This window comes from Theropithecus gelada, chromosome 6, assembly GCF_003255815.1.
Source record: "Theropithecus gelada isolate Dixy chromosome 6, Tgel_1.0, whole genome shotgun sequence".
Classification (NCBI taxonomy): Eukaryota; Metazoa; Chordata; class Mammalia; order Primates; family Cercopithecidae; genus Theropithecus; species Theropithecus gelada.
The window spans coordinates 43,394,529-43,415,282 of record NC_037673.1 but is presented as its reverse complement, the minus strand read 5'-3'; the positions used below and the strand labels follow the sequence as shown (position 1 = coordinate 43,415,282).

The following is a 20,754-nucleotide window of genomic DNA, read 5'->3' as shown; positions in this document are numbered from 1 at the left end:
TCTATTCTCGTTGACTGTTACCCACCATATGTGCTTCTATAGTACTGTAATCCTGTCAAAGATAATAATGTAAAGAAAGCAGAGCATAATTCTGCTACCTCTTTAAAAAATATATACATGGCCGGGCGCGGTGGCTCAAGCCTGTAATCCCAGCACTTTGGGAGGCCAAGACGGGCGGATCACGAGGTCAGGAGATCGAGACCATCCTGGCTAACACAGTGAAACCCCGTCTCTACTAAAAAAAATACAGAAAACGAGCCGGGCGAGGTGGCGGGCGCCTGTAGTCCCAGCTACTCGGGAGGCTGAGGCAGGAGAATGGCGTAAACCCAGGAGGCGGAGCTTGCAGTGAGCTGAGATCCGGCCACTGCACTCCAGCCTGGGCCACAGAGCCAGACTCCGTCTCAAAAAAAAAAATATATATATATATATATACACATACTTTGAAAAAGATGGAATGGAAGTTACCTTCACAGCAGTTATCTCTTGTTTTTAGTGGTATTACAGGTGACTTTGTTCTTTATACTTTTTCTGTTTTAACATTTCCAAAATAAACGTACATTTCTTTTATAATTGAAAATCTTTAGCTTAAAACGTTTGACTTGTCACCTAGTCAATTATGTAGGTATTTATGTATGCATGTACATAATTGTTTCCTAACGTACAATCTGTCATAGCATTTTATGAAAAAAGTTATTTCATCAACTCTTGCCAACAAAGTTGTAACAGAAAGAAAAGCAGCCAACAGGTGTTTTTACATAACTGATTTGGCATTAATTAACAGATCTCTTCCATTATTAACCAGAATGTACTATCTATAAATATCCCAACTTTTTTCTGAGGAATTTAATATGTACAAGATAACAAATATCTTACCACGTTTGACTCAAACAGAAGATGTTGCTCAGTTAATATACCTTGAAAACATTGGAATTGGCCACATAAGCACAGTAAGCTGTGCTGGGGTTTCGTGGTTGACAAACTGACCCAGAGTCAATTACTGAACAAGAGGTAGTTTATTTTTTCTTTATTAAAAATTTTTTACAAAGTCAACCTAAACTGGCTGCATGGAAACCATTCAGTACCCATAGCTTTTCCCTTTGTCTTTAAAAGGAAAACTGTCAAAACCAGTTTTATAAAACAAGTTACTTTCCCAGAGTTTTCTCACCTTATCAATAAAGATTAAAAATACTTAATAACAAAATGATAAACTTTTACAGTCCAGTTTTAAAATCTATTTTAGTAACAATATCTGACACCGTAATTCACTTATGAAGGCAGTGACAGGGTTATTGTGCCTAGTTTAGTTACCTTGTAGGAACTATGACTGACAATAAGCTCCAAGAAGAGGATTTCTTCTTTTTGTCATCTGTGTGAAGCAAATGGGTCAAGTCAGGGGCAAACAGAGCAAGGAAAAATCAGTTATTTGAAGCTGTCAGTCTCATTGGAAATAGAGAACAAGTCTGGTGCTTTCTAATTGTGGTTTTAATGGGGGAATTTTTTCCTCACATGAATACTTCTCTGATACGTATAATGGAAATTACAAGAATAACGGACTTAATTCATTTTATTTTCAATTGGAGGCTGTGTGCGTGTGTGTGTGTTTGTCTGTCTGTATTTAAAGATCCTTTTCAAAGTTGTAGTATAAAAAAAATTTACAGAGACATGTAAAATCAGTGCTTGCTTAGTAAAAAACCTGTAAGACAAATAAGGTGAGGCTCCCTCTCCCTTCTTTGGTGCTGCCAGTATGCTCTGAATCTGATTATACGTGTGTTGCTTAAACATATTACAAATTTGATAAAAATAGTTGAAAATAAAACTGTCAGTTTTTTCAAACTGGGAGTCTTAGTACAAAAACATGGTGTATAATCTAGCCTCTTCAATAAGCAGTTTCTTTATTGTAGAAAGAGCATTGGGACATTGTCCTTGCCTCTTGGCTGTGGACAACCAAACTGACAAATGGTTATCTTGTTTGACTATTTAAAAAGCAAAGCAATGTGAGATTATAAAAGATATGTCTTTAATTAGATGTCGCACTGAATATGAAGTTAAAGATCAAGCTGCAAAAGGGGATGAAGTTACTCGAAAACGATTTCATGCATTTGTACTCTTTCTGGGAGAACTTTATCTTAACCTGGAGGTAAGAAGTTTTTCTTTTGTTAAGTACTAACAAGGCCTGAGAACATAAGTTGATCTCAATGAGGAATTTGTGTTCATATTGTATTTTTACAACCTGAAGAGTGAAATGAAGGAGGAAAGAAAACATGTTTCAGCACCTATGTTTACTGGACCGTCTGTCCATAACATTTGCTCATGGGCAGGATGTTGGGAAATAATTACTGAGGTAAAAGTCTGCATGCTTTAGGAAGCTGTGGTTTACATGCAAATTTAAGTTCTTGAGATATCAACAGTAATACCTTTTTGAATTCTTGCATCTTATATGTTAATACGTTTAGTATGTTGACTTTCAGATGGTGGTTCAAAGCAATTTACTCTGCAGAACTCTGAGTGAAAAGAGAGACTAGGGTTTTCACTCTAATTCACCCAAATAGTTTTTTAAAAAATATTTATTTTTTTAATTGACAAATTATGGTACACAACACTTTGATATATGTATACATCATAGAATGGCTAAATCAAGCTATTTAACATATGCATTATTTTACTCTTTTTTTGTTAAGAACACTTAAAATTTTTAGCAGTTTTCATGTATACAATATATTGTTAACTATAGTCATCATGATGTACAAGAGATCTCTTGAACGTATTCCCCCTAACTGAAATTTTGTGTCCTTTGACCAACATCTCCCCAATCCCCCAACCCCTAAGAATAGTTATTTTTTGTCCTATTTTATATATTAATCTTCCACATAAAAATGCATTTGTACAAAGTCTACAGCTAAACGTTTTTATAAATTTGGGTGGTATACTTAAGTATATGCTTGTTGGTAGGCAATAGAAGTGCTGCATTCAGCACAGCATTATTACTGTGTAATGGATTTGCTTGAATTTTTTTTTTTTTTTTTTTTTTTTGGCGGGGACAGAGTCTCGCTCTGTTGCACAGGCTGGAGTGCAGTGACGTGATCTCGGCTCACTACAACCTCCACCTCCCAGGTTCAAGTGGTTCTCCTGCTTCAGCCTTCTGAGCAGCTGGGATTACAGGCACGTAACACCACGCCTGGCTGATGTTTATATTTTTAATAGAGTTGGGATTTCACCATGTTGGCCAGGCGGGTCTCAAACTCCTGACCTCAGGTGCTGCCCACCTCAGCCTCCCGGAGTGCTGGGATTACAGGCATGAGCCACCACGCCCAGCCTCTGCTTGATTTTTTAAATTAGTGAATCTCAGATATAAGCTTATACCTTCTTATACTCTGATTTGAGAACCTAAGATCATAAATGCCATAATATCAGAAACATCATAAGATGATGTGAATCTATCAAATGTGCATCTCAGTCATTGTATCTAAAAGGTCTATGTCCAGTCCAGAGCCTTACTATGCCTTTTTATCACAGGTGGACTTAGTTTTTTGAAAATCTTATGCCATGTTCTTTTTCAGTCTAATTTTAGTTTAAGCCAAAATATGAACAGCAGTCTAAAATAAGAATACTGTTGAGCATTTTCTATATGGAGATAATGATGCTAGGTCTATGGGGGATGTAAAGATAAGGTTTAGTTCCTGCACCTAAAATTCTTCTACCCAGTGATACAAGATACATATACCACTCTGATGCAAAATAGAATATTTTAAAATATTTTAAAAGCAGAATAAAATGCTGTGTGTTCAAAAAAAGTGGTAGTTGAACAAACTAGAGAAAGCTTTATGAAGCAGTAACATCAAAGTGGCCTTAAATTATGCTGACTCTGTGATAAATGGATATTAAATTTTACCCATAGCTTACCAGTTTTATTAGAGGTCTTAGTTACATATAAAGTAATTCTAAGTCTGTGAAGATATCAGAGTGTATTCCGATGACTTTTGTCATTTAGCTAAAACACTTATTTTGCCAACGCCTTGTTCATTTATGTATCTGTATTATATTTTGGCATCATTCCTTTTGTTTTTTTCTCTCTTTTTTTTTTTTTTTTTTGGTCCCAAAAGATCAAGGGAACAAATGGACAGGTTACAAGAGCAGATATTCTTCAGGTTGGTCTTCGAGAATTGCTGAATGCCCTCTTTTCTAATCCTATGGATGACAATTTAATTTGTGCAGTAAAATTATTGAAGGTAGGTTTTTTTTTTAATTATTTAACTAATTTACCTATTATGATTTAGAGGAAGGGAAGTCTGTATAGTATTCAAATGAATTTAAGATTAAGTTATTATTACTTTAAGGTAAATATTGACATTTTACTTTTTTCCAATTATTTTGGAAAAGCAAGATATACTTACTATGTAATATATGAAGCAAGTTCAGAAGTGAAAAATGGAAGTCCTTTACACCATTTCCATTTGCAAATTCTGTCTTCTTCCCTTCTTATCTCTGTATATGTGCTCTTATTAAATAAGATCTTACTCTGTTTTGGCTTTTTTTTGTTTTTGCCACCTAATGAAACATCTTAAATTTTTCCATGGCACACACAATAAAAGAGGTATCTTTTATTGAATAACTTCCTAGTATTCTGTCATATGCATATGCATTGTTTATTCATTCCATAACATTTATCAATGTTTATTGATGAATATTTGGATTATCTTCAGTTTAGCCACTACAACATTGCTTGTAATATTTCCTCTTGTCTTTATATGTGCAGATACTTTTGTAGGTTAAATTCTTAAACAGATTTGGTGAGTCGATGAGCATATGTACTTTACGACAAGTAGTGGCTAATTTGCCTTCCAAATGCTGAACCAGAGTATAGCCCCATCAGCAGAATGAGTACATCTCTTTCTACATCCTTATAGTGATGGATATAGTCAATCTTGGTTTTTGTTTTGTCATAGATGATTCTAAGCATTTCTTCATGTTTATTAGCCATTTGCTTATTACTTTCTATAGATTACCTGTTTAAATTCTTAACTCATTTATTTCCTGATGAAATGTGTGTTTGTGTGTTTTTTTTTAATTCAAAGCTTCTATGTTGCATGTTGTATATTTCAAAAAAGTGATATGTTCATTAAAATCTAATAGCCTATCTTAGTCATACAGGGAATATAAAAGTCATTGACATAAAACCCATGATTAAAGTTCTGCTATCGTTTATTTTTTTAGATTCTCTCAGTGAAGAGAAATACAGAGGGCATAGAGATCACTGAATATTAGATGATAGACAAGAATTAGGAATATTAAACTCGCTAAATTCATCTTGTTTAGGGAATGCTTGAACTGTTACTGATATCTTTTTAGAATTTCTGTAATACGCTATGGAATTTCTTATTTTACTGACACCTGCTTTTTTAGTTGACAGGATCAGTTTTGGAAGATGCTTGGAAGGAAAAAGGAAAGATGGATATGGAAGAAATTATTCAGAGAATTGAAAATGTTGTTCTAGATGCAAACTGCAGTAGGTAGGAAAAGAAGTAATGTAAATAGCCAGTACATCTCAATGTCTTGCTTTTTCTTTGGAGATTGTTTTTTAATTTGCTGTACTTCAGCAGGGTAGTTGATGGCTAATGGATATGGAAAAATACTTTCTTTAAAGGAATAATATTTTACCTATAGCTTCTGCTCACTAGACATTTTTGTGATAGACATGTCAGACATTTTTGCTTAGAAATTGAAAAAGCTAATTTTCTTATGTTAAAATATGAATTAAATGAAAAACAAAATCCAGATATTAACTGTCCAACAAATAAAAGTACTACTGTAAGTAGAGTAGGAGACATAAAAATGTTGTTTGAAGGATAGCCACTGCCTTTAAGGTCCATATAGTTATAGTTACATGGAACATAATTCAAGGCTGTTTTTTTAAATGAATTTTTGTCATATAGGAAATGTCTAGAAAGTCAAGGCCTCAGATGTACATGTTAAATTAAGAAAATAAAGTTTTAGGCATTTGAGATATTTTAGGGTCTGACAGCCCTTATGGTGGATACACTAACTCATTTTCAACTGTTTTCTACAGAGATGTGAAACAGATGCTCTTGAAGCTTGTAGAACTCCGGTCAAGTAACTGGGGTAGAGTCCATGCAACTTCAACATATAGAGAAGCAACACCAGAAAATGATCCTAACTACTTTATGGTATGCCACTGTTTGTATTTTAAGTTTTGCTTATTGCTTGAATTCAGTTTTGGAAATTAGAAGATCTACATAAAGCTGTTCTCAGAATTCAGTGCCTAATAACTGTCTTCACTGGCTTTGAGTGACTTGGCAACCATCAGACTGGGTAAAAAAGAGAAGAGACCTAGAATTCTCCAGTGAAAGGGTGGACTAGAGAAAGATATATCCAGTGGCAAGAGAGATTGACAAGGCTTGGACTTGAGCACAGGGATGCCAGGAAGCAGCTTTTCCAGAGAATTCATAACCAAGGACCTGCATCTCAGACTTTTACTTTGCATGTTGTAGTAAAGAAAAATAAAATAAAAATGGTTGGCCAGGCGTGGTGGCTCACACCTTTAATCCCAGCACTTTGGGAGGCCGAGGCAGGCAGATCACCTGAGGTCAGGAGTTCGAGACCAGCCTGACCAACATGGAGAAACCCCGTCTCTACTAAAAATACAAAATTAGCTGGGCATGGTGGCGCACACGCCTGTAATCCCAGCTACTCGGGAGGCTGAGGCAGGAGAATTGCTTGAAGCCAGGAGGCAGAGGTGGTGGTGAGCTGAAATCATGCCATTGCACAGCAGCCCAGGCAACAGAACAGTTCACTGAAAGACAATAGACAGCACCGTTAGAACCACAAGAAATTAAGATAATAGAATGGAAATCTGAAAACCATAGACTTTCTCAGTGAAATGAAAATGGCTACTAGGAAGTTAGGTTCTTTTGCTTGTTCTTGCATTATCAGGTGCAGATGAGTGATATCAGCCATGCTTCATTATTGTACTTATAAAAATCTATTCTGAAATGATTACGTATTTTTATCACTTTGATTCATCCTAGAACGAACCAACATTTTATACATCTGATGGTGTTCCTTTCACTGCAGCTGATCCAGGTATGTTGTCTCACAGTCATTCCCTCCTCCCAGTTGTGTGGTAAAGTAGTAAATTTACAGAAAACCACATCCTCACCAGCACAAAATTATAACTTTTTGATGTCTTCACATCATTCTAAAATACCAGTGTAATGGTTTGTCTAATATAGAATGCTCTTCATAGTGACCACTTGAACCATTTCAAATGAAAGTCTGATTCCACATATAATGTCTTGTCACCTAACAACAGAGGATGGGAAGGATTCTCAATTAAATGCAACTATTTTAATTTTATATTTCCTCAAACATTTTTTTATAATCTTAAATTTTCAGGTGATTAGATGGAGGGGAAAGACGGTTCTAGTTCACCACATAGTCAGCAACATATATTAATATGGGTTAATACTTGTCGACATGAAGAATTACACATTTCATTAATACTTGGTGTGTGAGAATTAATTAAAATCGAAATCTCTGCACATTTCCTCTTCCAGAAGAGGATCATTTATAGAAAGATTGCCTTAATTGTAATAGATGGGACTGTAGAGTGAGGAAGAGAAATTTTTCCCATTTGGTACAAACTGCAACCAGCTTATGGTTGGAATTTTTTCATTTGTTTCCTCCGGATTCCAAGCATTGACTGTCCTGTGTCTCTAGCACAAAGAAGTTTCTTTAGGGCAAGGGAGTAGAATTAAGTTATACGTTATGGGCATCTTAAACTTCACTAAATGTTACTAAATTGTTTTCCAGCATGATTATGCCACTTAACATTCCCATCAGCAGCACATGAGGGTTCCTGCTCCTCATCTTTGGCAATACTTTTTATTAAACTTAATTTTTATCCATCAGATTGTATGAAATTCTATCTTGCTGACACTTTATTTTCCTGACAAGTTATATTGAAGTTTTCTTGTTCCTGTTGACCTTTTTGATTTCTTTCTTTGAGAATTGCCTGCTTATACTCTTTGCTCATATTTCTGTTGGATCATTTGTCTTACTGCTTTGTAATTACTTGTGTAGTCTAGAAAAAAGTGATTCTTAGCTGAGGGTTTCGGTTACCTTCTTTCTCTTAGTATTTGGCTGTCTTTGCATTTTGTTTGTAATGTCTTGTCATGTAGAACCTTTGAGTTTTAATGTAAACAAAATTTCAGTCTTGTTTCTACTTTCTGTGGTTTGGCCGGGCGCGGTGGCTCAAGCCTGTAATCCCAGCACTTTGGGAGGCCGAGACGGGCGGATCACGAGGTCAGCAGATCGAGACCATGCTGGCTCACCCGGTGAAACCCCGTCTCTACTAAAAAATACAAAAAACTAGCCGGGCGAGGTGGCGGGCGCCTGTAGTCCCAGCTACTCGGGAGGCTGAGGCAGGAGAATGGCGTAAACCCCGGAGGCGGAGCTTGCAGTGAACTGAGATCCGGCCACTGCACTCCAGCCTGGGCGACATAGTGAGACTCCGTCTCAAAAAAAAAAAAAAGAAAGTTTCCTTACCACTTCTATTTGCTTCTAAAAATCATTGTTGCTTTTTATATTTAGGTCTTTAATCTACCAGTGCAATTTTTATATAGGAGGATATCATAGGAATTAAGTATCTTTTCCATTGCCTGTTGTCTCAACAATAGGTATTAAGCCATCCTTCCTTTCCTAGTTATAATAAGCCCCCTTTGTTGTATACCATGTAACTCTTCTATAAAATTGTGTCTTATTCCTGTGTTTGTGTGAATCTTTTTTTCTGTTAATCTCTTTCTATGCCAATACTACACTTAATTATTTTTACCTTACTGTGAATCTTGCTATGTCTAGTAAGACAAATCTTTCCTCTTACTCTTAAAAATTACCTTGATTTATTTTGATTGTTTTTGTCTAACCTGTTTGTTTCTAGTACTGTTTGATTTACAGAAATTCAGTTTGGTTTTTCAGTTTCTTTTCAAGGAAAAGAAGTAATATAGACAGCCAATATAAATCTGTTTCTTTTTCTTAAGGGTTTTTAAATCTCCTGTACTTCATGAAAGTAAATGAAATCTTAGTTTTACATAAAAATCAAGCTGAATTTTGTTTCTTCATTTTGTTCAAATAATCTTGACCTTTTCTCAGTTTCAAGTTAATTTTTCTCATTCTAAACATGCTTACTTCTGTTTTATATTTTTGTTTTATCATCTTAATTATAACCCTTGTTATTTCTGATCATCACACATAAAATTTTTGCCTTAACTGTCTTTCTTAAACTTTTAGTTGGAAATGATTTCAAACTTACAGAAAAGTTACAAAAGTAAAATTGTACAAGGAATACCTTTTACCCAGGTGTACTTTTTGTTAACGGTTATTTGCTTTATCATTTGTGCTCTTTCCACACACTTTTTTTTCTTTTTTTCTTTTGTTTTTTAGAGACGGAGTCTCACTCTGTTACCCAGGCTGGGGTGCAGTGACACGACCTCAGCTCACTGCAACCTCCACCTCCTGGGTTCAAGCAATTCTTCTGCCTCAGCCTCCCGAGTAGCTGGGATTCCAGGTGTGCACCACCACACCCGGCTAATTTTGTATTTTTTTTTTTTAAGTAGAGACAGGGTTTCACCATGTTGGTCAGGCCGGTCTTGAATTCCTGACCTTGTCCACACATTTTTTTTTTCTTAAACCATTTGAAGTTTCATATTAATATGACCCTGATTGAATGCTTCAGTGCTTTGTCTTTTTTTTTTTTTTTTTCCTCATGAAAAACACTATGACTTGGATTATAGGAACCTCTATCCAAAATGGTTTTACATTTGCTTCTGCCAGGAGCCACAGAGTACGTATCACTGACTTGGACAAATTTTTTATTTTCTTGTCATAGGGGTTCTTTATGTAGGTAGTAGGAATTTGAGGTGCAGGCCCATTGTTAAAAATTCTCTGGAGAACCAGTTTCTACAAAGTGCTCTGTCCCTACTCCAAACCCAGGCAGAGACGACCAAGCTTTCCTGCTGTCTCGCTTAGATAAAACGCCACTGAGATATTTTTGGGGTTTTTTCCTGATTCTCCTTTTGTTTAAGATACTAGCCTTTTGAGGGCCCCAAGTTTGTGCAGGTGAGGTGGGCATGGAGCATGGATTTCATCTTCCTGTTTCACATGGGGCCCAAGACCTTGCTTTCTGACTTTCTGTGGGTTTTAAAATCCAAGCCCCTTAGTTACTGAGACCGACATCACCTGTCAGCCTCCCAGCTGCAGCAGCTGCAGTTTATGTATGGCTTTCAGTTCCTTCTTCATTTGTGACCTGATGACTTGGTTTTTCTTTTCTGTGAACTCATCTATACATTTAAAAGAATGTCTTAGCTAGTACCTGAAGCATTTGTAGCAGGAAGGTTTTATTGTTAAAACTGTCTCTAAATTGTCAAAATTGACATGTATCAGCATGTCCCTAGCCCTTGAAGCTGGAGTTGGAGTTTTATACAGACTGACACAGTCTTGGAAAAACATGGCTTTTACACAGTCTAACATAATTGCAAAATTTCCATTGGCTTCTGTTCATAAGAAACTAATTATAAGATAACTAGTCTTAATATATATGGATTCATTTTTTTTTTATTCAGAGGTTAGGACTTCATAAAGAAATACTTTCCTTAAAAGGTACCCAGTAACTCTTCCTAAGATAATTGGCAGATAGCTGTGATATCACCGGTATTACTTTGGAGGATCCAATGAAGGGAAAGTTGGCAGAGCTGAAACATTTACCAGGTAGCTGCCTTCCCCATCTCTCTGGGAAGAAAGGGAAGGAAAATCACCCATTGTCAAAACTTTTGGTAGGTTAACCTCATCTGAGCAACAGAGACCATTTGCTGTTACCTGCTTACTTTACCAGATAGCTTTCTTTACTTCCTTGTGGAGGAGTTCAGGGGGAGCTGGAAACCAGTAATATTTGATTAATATCTTTCCAATGAAAGGAAAAACAGGAGTATGGAAGAACTGTTCTTCCCCAACAGTTATATAACCATTATTCTGTCTGATGGAAAGCAGCAGTAGAGAATGTAAACAGTACACATTGGCCATGAATGTACATCACCTACAATGGCTTTGATTTCCAACTTATATTTATGGTACTTTATGTAATTACTTTAAGATTTCTGAGCATGCAGGGGGGCAAAAGTCATAATATTTAAAAACATTTAGGGGTGATTGGTCATTTCATGTGATATTTTTTCAGCATTTAGTTTTTCTCCTATGTTGTCTTACAGATTACCAAGAGAAATATCAAGAATTACTTGAAAGAGAGGACTTTTTTCCAGATTATGAAGAAAATGGAACAGATTTATCCGGGGCTGGTGATCCGTAAGTTTAGTTTACTTACTAACTTCGTGAAATTTCCATGTCTGATTTGTAGGTGGAGATTAGACAAAGTAGCTCATGAAAGAATGGTGTCTGGGGCCAGGCGCAGTCGCTCACGCCTGTAATCGCAACACTTTGGGAGGCTGAGGAGGGCAGATCACTTGAGGCCAGTTCAAGACCAGCCTGGCCAACATGGCGAAACCCTGTCTCTACTAAAAATACAAAAATTAGCCAGGATCACAGAATCACAGCTACTCGGGAGGCTGAGGCACGAGAATTGCTCGAACTTGGGAGGCAGAGGTTGCAGTGAGCTGAGATCTTGCCACTGCACACTCCAGCTTGGGAGACAGAGCTAGACTCTGTCTCAAAAAAAAAAAAGGCATTTTGATATTTTGATTTGATAGTGCTATGTGGTAGTGGTTATGTGTTAAAAATTTTCAGAAAATTGTATTAACTCACAGACTAGTTCTGAAAAATGTATAGTTGAGGAAAATAACCATTAAAATATAGTATGCCTAAGCATAATTATTTTTTTAAAATAGATTCTATTGTATCTAGACTTCAAGAAGTTCTAAAACGTACTGTAAGATCGTGGGCAACTTCTGTGTCTGCTTCTCCGTCTATAAAATAAGAATAGTAGTACCTGTCCTTGAGTCTTTTTTTTTTTTTTTTTTTGGAAAACTACATGAGAATACATAAATACTTAGCCTTCTGGCACACAGTAGATGGCTCAAATCTTAGCTATTAAAGGATAAGAGTACAGAAAACAGATTACTATGTAAAAATGTTTGAACTGATAAGATGTTAATTATAGGACTGTTTTTATATCTGTTTCTTCACCTGCCACTCTTTGTAATTAAAGATCCCTTTAACATATTACTCAATTACCATCAGATTGCACTATATTTTCTTATAGAAGGACCAGGAACTTGTGAGGTTTAGTCCCAATTCCGTTAACAACTTGTGTATATTTGGACAAGCTACTTAGTTTCTTTTCTTCCTAAGTAGGAGATGGGAGGGAATAAATTATATCTTGAACTTATTTTTTTTTTTTTATATCTCATCTCCTGTGTTGTAGATTTTTTTAAAAAGTGAACCACTTTTATTCTAGTGATATTTTAATTATGGGTCAGTTTGAGATCTAGAAATACAATTGTTGCCATACTTCTATATCCTAGTTTAATAGAAAACAAAAAAATACAGGGATTTAAGGACCCAGGCGTAACTAGGAAAGTTCCGTCTACCTGGGTATACCGCTGGAAGATAAAGTTGTTCTTGGCATTGAACTTCAGGTTATCCTCTTAAGTTTGTTTGGTAAGCATCATATTCTCTTGCCCTAAAGAGCTCATGGTTATTTAAACACATTGCCCTGTATTAGAAATGGGGAAGAAACAGAAAAGAACTCATCAGCAGTTGGTAGGATTGGCAAGATTGTTTTTTCATGCTTGTAGGTGGAAGGGATTGGATTATTGGAGGGGTGGGGAAGGTGTAGATAGAATCATGTTGTGGAGGAAAAGCATAGAAAAGGGGGTAAGACCTGGAGTCAAATTCTGGGCCCGCCACACACTTAAAATTTTACATTGTTCATTTAACCTTCCAGAGTCTTTCTATTTTCCATCTCCAAAATGAAGATGATCATAATGCATATCTTTTTAAGATGGCTATGGACATTCAGTAAGAATGTGTAGATTAAATCCTTAATTGTACACTTTAAATCTTTCCCCCTGTAATTAACTATGGGAAACCTTGCTTTCCACCATTTTAAACTACCTAATAGTTGAAAAAAAATCTGGAATAGATGATCTCAAAAGTAGCGTCCTATGAAAATCTGATTCCAAATAAACGGGAATGTGACTAAATTGTCATCATGGGAATAACCCAGCAGAAATCATAGCAGGAATAGCACTTTCTGTTATTAAGTAGACATAAAATATTAGTGCATCACTAGAGGTGAATGGCATATTTGAAATTATGTTCTATTAATAGTTATATTCTAATTGTTTATTGGTAAGGTAAATTTATTAATATCAATCTTGAGCCCCAAGTTTATATGTCAAGCCTTTGATTAACTTTCAAGTTACAGAATTTAACTTATGTCTAAAAGTATATATATGCTTCACTGTAATTTCAGATACAAGGGACTCAGAATCTGTAAATTTTTACCTATCAAATTAAGCATTTGGTTGTCCAAAGACTGCCATTAATGTAATTCTAAAGTTAGGCTTGTGTTCTATATAACTCAGTCTAGGAAAATTGTATTACATTTTTTTTTCATGTTTAGCATCTTATTTTCTGAATTGAAAAACCTTACACTCTTATGAATCATCTTTGCTTTTACAGATACTTGGATGATATTGATGATGAGATGGACCCAGAGATAGAAGAAGCTTATGAAAAGTTTTGTTTGGAATCAGAGCGTAAGCGAAAACAGTAAAGTTAAATTTCAGCATATCAGTTTTATAAAGCAGTTTAGGTATGGTGATTTAGCAGAACACAGGAGAGCAAGAAAATGTGTAACACCTATACCAAATTAAGGATGTTGAGTTATGTTACTAATGTATGCAACTTTAATTTTGTTTAACACTATCTGCCAAAATAAACTTTATTCCCTATAACTTAAAATGTGTATATATATAAAATAGTTTATTATGTACAGTTAATTCTACTGTTTTGGCTGCAATAAAATCGATTTTGAAATAAATGAAATGTTGAAAATTTTGCTAGTTGGTTAGATGCTTATCCTTTAAATTCTACTTTTCTTGAGGAGAAAAAGTCTTCGTCTGGAAATACATATTACTGCAAAAATGTAGCATCCTTTTTTAGGTAGGAGTATTATGGCTTTCATTTTAGTTTTTACGTTTAGTGTCCCAATGAATTGAATTTCCAATATGAATCATAATCTTGAAAATCTTTAGCACTAAAGTCTTGGAATGTATCAACAACTGACTTACATATGCAGATGCTATTTGATACCAGGGGCTTTTTAAATGTCATGGGGCGGCGGGGGGAAAAAACCCTAACTTGGTGAACTCCCAACTAAACAACCAAGACTTCACTGAAGATTTATTCCAATTCTAGAATTGTTTTTTTTTTGTTTTGTTTTGTTTTCTCAACTGACCAAATTCATTACTTTAAAGCCTAGAACATTATTCTGCTTTATTTATATGGCTTTCTCACTTTTATTTTGTAGCATGGGTTGCATCGACTTTTTTACTAGAGAATTTTACTAGATATTTGTCATTCAAGTTTTCATCTGCTTTATAATTGATACACCTTGAGGGTCACTTTTCTAATACTTTTACTATAAGGTGGTACCACCTCAGCCCTAATAAATAATATTTTTACCTAATGTCAGATCTTTTTCCAGCTAACTAAAAATAAAACTATGTACAAAAGGATTGCTTGTAAATATGCATGTAAATAGTTCTGTTAATAACCCACTGTTTTACATTTGGTACATCTGTGTCTGCTAATACAGTTAGCTTTCTCACTTTTCTGCTTGTTTGTTCAGTCTGAATTAAAATTAGACTTTGAAAATAAAGCTTAAATAGTTCTGTTTCCTCTAAATTTTTGAAGTAGTATCTGGTATTTTAAATAATTTGCTGTTGAACTTGTTTATATGACATAATGAATTTACTTAATGGTTTGAAATCAAATCTGAAGATATTTTATTCATTCTCTGAATAAGAATTCATTAACAAGTCTACCTTGAAAAACTAGCAAATATAAGACATTAAAACTTTAAAATTCCTTCTGTAAAGGAAATATGTATGTAATTGTGGTTTTCAGAAGTTGTAGTAATAAATATTTTTTTCAAAATGGCTCCTGTAACATGGCAGCTATTAACATAATCTGCAGTTCTCTAAAGATAGCACTGACTATAATATTGGAGGGAGAGGACGTGTAGAGAAGGGGTGGTACCTTAGACCAGGGACAAGGAATGCTAACTACATATACTTGAAACTTCTAGCAGCTGCTCTGTGAGTAACCATCCAGTATTTGCTCTACTCACAGTAGCTACCAACAAAATCAGTATCTGTTCCCGGTATTACTGACGCTTAATTTTTAAAAAAGCACAGAAACCTAGCGTCTTAAAACAATCATTTTATTATGCTCGTGGACTTATATGGTTCAGGAACTTGGAGAGAGTACAATGGGGATGGCTTTTCTCTATTCTATGATGTCTGAGGCCTAGGCAAGGAAAACTAAGGGCTGAGGGTAATTTGAACATCTGAGAGCTATAATCATCTGGATTCATGGTACTGAGATGACTTAAAGCCAAGACTAGATTGGAATGGTTCACCAGAATTGTATACACTTGTCCATGTAGCTTGGACTTCTAACAGCATGTTGCCTGGATTCTGAAGGGCCATTTCAAAAGACCCAGAAAGCAGCTGCATTTGGAAGTTATACGGCATTAGTTCCATTATATTCTCTTGGTCCTAAGGGACTCACTAAAACCATATCAGATAGGAGGCCATCAAGGAGCATGTGGCCATATTTTAAAACTGATGGCTTGAGCCTGGTGGTCTTTGGTTGACCAGACTTTGCATAATTGACTACAACAGTACATAATGAAAGGAAGAGTTGCCCCTGTCCACAATTGTTGGCCTTTAGAATTGTCATGCCTTAAATAGAAACATGTCAGTAAGTCTTGAGGAAAGATCATTTTCCAATGAGCAAGGACACAGAGCTGCTAGTAAATATAATCTTGTGTCTGGCAACAAAACGCAAATATTGGTCTTAACCTAGAAGTCATGTCATCAACTCTGACCCTCTGTCTTTATGTTGTTAATGCTCTCCAGCCGTAGACTACCAGGAACACACCTGTACCTGAACATGTTGAGCTTATTGGGTTTTGTTTTTGTTTGCTTTTTTTTGTTTTTTGCGGCAGAGTATTGTTCTTGTTGCCCAGGCTGGAGTGCAGTGGCGTGATCTCAGCTCACCTCAACCTCCACCTACCGGGTTCAAGCAATTCTCCTGCCTCAGCCTCTCAAGTAGCTGGGATTACAGGCATGCACTACCATGCCCAGCTAATTTTGTATTTTTAGTAGAGACTGGATTTCTCTAGGTTGGCCAGGTTGGCCTCGAGCTGCCAACCTCAGATGATTTGCCCATCTGGACCTCCCAAAGTGCTGGGATTACAGGTGTGAGCCACCTCGCCCAGCCTGAGCTTATTGTTGCAGTGAAGAACATACACCTTGTGGGAGTTGTGGGGTGCATCACTAAGAGTGTGTTAGAAAGAACCTGTGATAGGATTTGGGCTTTGGTTTGGTGATTGGGGGATGGTCTAAGAAACTTGAAGTTCACTCTAGGCTGGGTCTTGCCAGAAAGCAAGCTTAATTCTATAATTAGGTACTTTATTAAATCTTTAGGGAGGACAGATGCATATGGATTAAGTTGTACTTTAGGGGGAAAAATCATTCACATTTAATGAGAGGAGGATGTTTGGTATGAAAGTAAACTCTAGGACTCAAAAAGTGGCTTAAACTGAAAAAAAAAAGCTCCACCACTGACTGTCAGGGGGACAGGCAGATAAAGGCAGCTGCAACGTTAACATGAAATTGTTGGGTCCTGCAGCAGCTATAAAATACCATCATGACTCCCTCCTTATGTGACCACTGCTTTGCTGGCTATGACACCCTTAGACTTACTTTGCTATAACCCATCTACTACTGGGGATATCCAGTTGCTAAACTTGCCCTCACCTCATTGCAGCACCCTAGTTAATTCTCACATCTAATCTTGCTACAAAAATAGCATCCAACCCAGAACTGGTCTCCTTTCCCTTATAGCTTGCTCAGAACCCTACATTGGGAACCCAAACCTTACCAAAGATGGCACCCCCTGCCCTTTTGTGGAATGCACCATCTTTGCTGCTTCTGGTTCCCTTGCTTGCAAATCAATAAATGATTTTGTCAGAAGACAGGCTTGAGCCTGGTGATGTTTGGCGGACTAGACTTCAGCAGATGTAAATAATTTAAGCTCACGTATGCTGCTGCTGTATTGTGTCAGCCTGGCAAAATACCAGCCCTGGATGAACCCAACACTACTTCTGCATCCTTGCAGCTGGAGGTCATGTTTCTGGTAGGTTTTTATCACTGTAAATTCATGTTCAGCACATTGAGTTAGGCTGTCAGTACTGCCAACAATCTTAATGTACTTCTCTTCAATCCTTCTGTAACTATTTCAAACCCTTTTCACTCTAAAGGCTTTTTCACCCCGTAACTAATTACTTCGCAGGGAAACAAAAAAACGTGATACCCATGTACACAAATGCATCTGCATTCACTTCATCCCTCCTCTTCCTGTACAGGAAGAATCCCTCCTCTTATTAAAGGCCAGTTATTCAACATGTGCTGGAATCCTATCTCCTCTCGTTCTCTCATGGAGTCTGTTGTTACTTGGTCTGTATTTTTCCTCTCTTTCTCCATTCGCTCTTTCCATGGATTGTTGAACACGCCATTCTCATCAGAAGAAATCTGCTTCTCATATTTCTCTCCAACCACAGTCCTATCTCTGCTTCACAGTCGGACTTCTCAAGTGTCTTCCCATGTTTTCCATGTCCTTGCCTCCTATTTGCGCTTAAAACCCACTATGGCTCCTGCCCCCAGTATATACAGTGGCCCTCACTAGAGTCACCAATGACCTCTATGTCACCAAGTTCTGGAGAGACTTCATTCTTAGCTTATCCTATGGCAACATGTGACATTGTTAAGTGACACTAAAATTGAAAACCTCAGGCCGGGCATGGTGGCTCACACCTGTAATCCCAGCACTTTGGGGGGCCGAAGGCCGAGGCAGGCGGATCATGAGGTCAGGAGATCGAGACCATCCTGGCTAACACGGTGAAACCCTGTCTCTACTAAAAATGCAAAAAATTAGCCGGGCATGGTGGGGGGCACCTGTAGTCCCAGCTACTCAGGAAGCTGAGGCAGGAGAATGGCATGAACCTGGGAGGCGGAGCTTGCAGTGAGCCGAGATTGCACCACTGCACTCTAGCCTGGGTGACAGAGTGAGACTCTGTCTCAAAAAAGAAAAAGAATAAACCTCTAGGCATTTAGGACACAGTTAACTTGCTTTCTATCTTTATGCTGTTCCTCATCAATGCTTTTGTGGGCTTCTCTTCCTTTACCTAATCTGTACATACTAGTGTTCTTCAAAGTTCAGTCCTAAACATTTTCTCGTGTCACAATAGTCTTGGACTATGTCATCCTCTCCTGTAGTTTCAGTTAGCAGCTATCAGCCAGTGACCTCCAGATTTGTTTCTATCTCCTGATTGCAGACCTTTACTAATTTACCATTTCCACCACGTGAACTAACAAAATTTAAATCATGCTATCACTAAATTTGCTCTTCCTTTTAACATCCCCCTCATCAGTAGCACTGCCACCTATCCACTTGTCCCAACCAGAAACCCTGGCATTGCCTATGACTCCTACCCCTCCCTTAGCCCCAAAGTTCAACCATCACCAAATATAGAGTCAGTCTCCTACATATTTCTTGGAGCTGTGCTCGTCATCTTCACTGCCCGGGTCCTGCGTCCAAGCTGCCATGATCTCTACTGTTGCTTTTTCAAAAGCCTTCTACTGGGCTATCCATATCAACCCTTGCATCCTATAATCCTTTCTCCACTTCGCAGTTCCAAGAATCTTTCTAATGTACAAATAGCATCACAAAACTCTGTAGTAGACAGGATTTCTATATAGGAGGTTCTTAGACATTGGAAGGTAAAAGGTGGGGGTGGAAAAGGACTTAAGTTAGCATTATATAATACAAACTGATGTTACAGGTCAATGAAAATGTGATCATCTAAGGAGGCCTTTATTTACACCTCATGTAAGATATCAATTTGCATATCAGCCTTTTTAAAATGGAGGTAAATTAGAGGTTTAGGTTGCCCCCATCCTGTGGTGCTGCCACGTTTGCTTAAACTCCTTGTTTTTTTGTTTCACTTTGTTTTGTTTTGAGATAGAGTCTTGCTCTGTCGCCCAGGCTGGAATGCAGTGGCATGATCTTGGCTCACTGCAACCTCCCCCTTCCAGATTCAAGCAATTCTCCTGCCTCAGCCTCCTGAGTCGCTGGGATTACAGGTGCCTGCCACCATGCCCAGCTAATTTTTGTATTTTTAGTAGAGATGGGTTTTCACCATGTTGGCCAGGTTGGTCTCAAACTACTGACCTCAGGTGGTTCGCCTGCCTCGGCCTCCCAAAGTGCTGGGACTACAGGTGTGAGCCACCAGGCCTGGCCTACTTAAACACCTTGTAATAAACAATTATACCTCAATAAAGCTGTTTAAAAACAAACACAAAACACAACTTGGCCAAAAATAGAGACCTCTTTTTTTCCTAATTTGGTGTCAGAGAATATAAATTTTGAGTCCATAAATCCCTAATGTTCCGTAGTCTGCCTGCCTACCTCTATATCCCACTCCAGGAATCCCTCCCATTCAGGCCTGTTTCCTCCCTAACTATGCTTAAACCACACTTGCTTTCTTTCAGTCCTTTTAAAGGGAAAGCTCTTTTCCCTTGGGCCTCACAGCCTTAACACAGGGACCTTAACCTCTGCTTGAAATACTTTTCCCCCTACTTTACCTGACTAACACGTACTTAAATTTCAAACTTCAGTGGAAATATTTTCTCAGCTTAGGTTAAATCTGCTCATTAGAGGTATACCATGGAGATATTGCTAGTTCCGTTCCAGACTACCACAATAAAGCAAATATTGCAATAAAGTAAGTTGAGAATTCTTTGGTTTCCCAGTACGTATAAAAGTTATGTTTATACAATACTGTAGCCTATTAAGTGTGCAAAAGCATATTTTTTAAATGTACATACCTTAATTTAAATATTCTTTATTGCTAGAAAATACAAATGATCATATGAGTCTTCAGTGAATTGTAATCTTCTTGCTGGTGGAGGGTCTTGCCCTAATGTTGATGGCTGTTGACTGATTCAGGTGGTGGTTGCTGAAGGTTGGGACAGCTGTGGCAATTTCTTAAAATAAGCCAACAATGAGGTTTGCCTCTTCCTTTCAAGAAAGATTTATCTAGCATGCAATGCTGTGTGATAGCATTTTAATCACAGTAGAACTTCTTTAAAAATTTGAGTCAATCATCTTAAACCCTGCTGCTGTTTTATCACCAAAGTTTATGTAATATTCAAAATCCTTTTTTGTCAACAATGCTCAGCATCTTCACTAGGAGTAGTTTCCATTTCAAGAAATTACTTTCTTTGCTAACCCATAAGAAGCAACTCAGGCAGGGTGCCGTGGCTCACGCCTGTAATCCCAGTACTTTGGGAGGCTGAGGCAGGTGGGTCACAAGGTCAGGAGTTCGAGACCAGCCTGGACAGCATGGTGAAACCCCGTCTCTACCAAAAATACAAA

The 20,754-nt window shown here is 37.2% G+C and overlaps 1 protein-coding gene across 3 annotated transcripts in view; it reads left to right on the top strand.

The window, feature by feature from the left end:
* Positions 1-14,915, top strand: part of PAIP1 (poly(A) binding protein interacting protein 1) — a 32,157-nt gene extending 17,242 nt beyond the window's left edge. For 2 of the 3 annotated variants that reach the window (XM_025387479.1, XM_025387478.1), the window contains exons 5-11: positions 2,026-2,137; positions 4,101-4,226; positions 5,401-5,507; positions 6,065-6,182; positions 7,044-7,098; positions 11,277-11,370; positions 13,708-14,908. In XM_025387479.1, the coding sequence (XP_025243264.1) occupies positions 2,026-2,137; positions 4,101-4,226; positions 5,401-5,507; positions 6,065-6,182; positions 7,044-7,098; positions 11,277-11,370; positions 13,708-13,801 (706 nt within the window). In that variant the 3' untranslated portion in view covers positions 13,802-14,908. Of the gene's footprint in view, positions 1-2,025; positions 2,138-4,100; positions 4,227-5,400; positions 5,508-6,064; positions 6,183-7,043; positions 7,099-11,276; positions 11,371-13,707 lie in introns of all 3 variants that reach the window. The other variant, XM_025387477.1, reaches the window with a different exon arrangement.
* Positions 14,916-20,754: the final 5,839 nt, after the last annotated feature.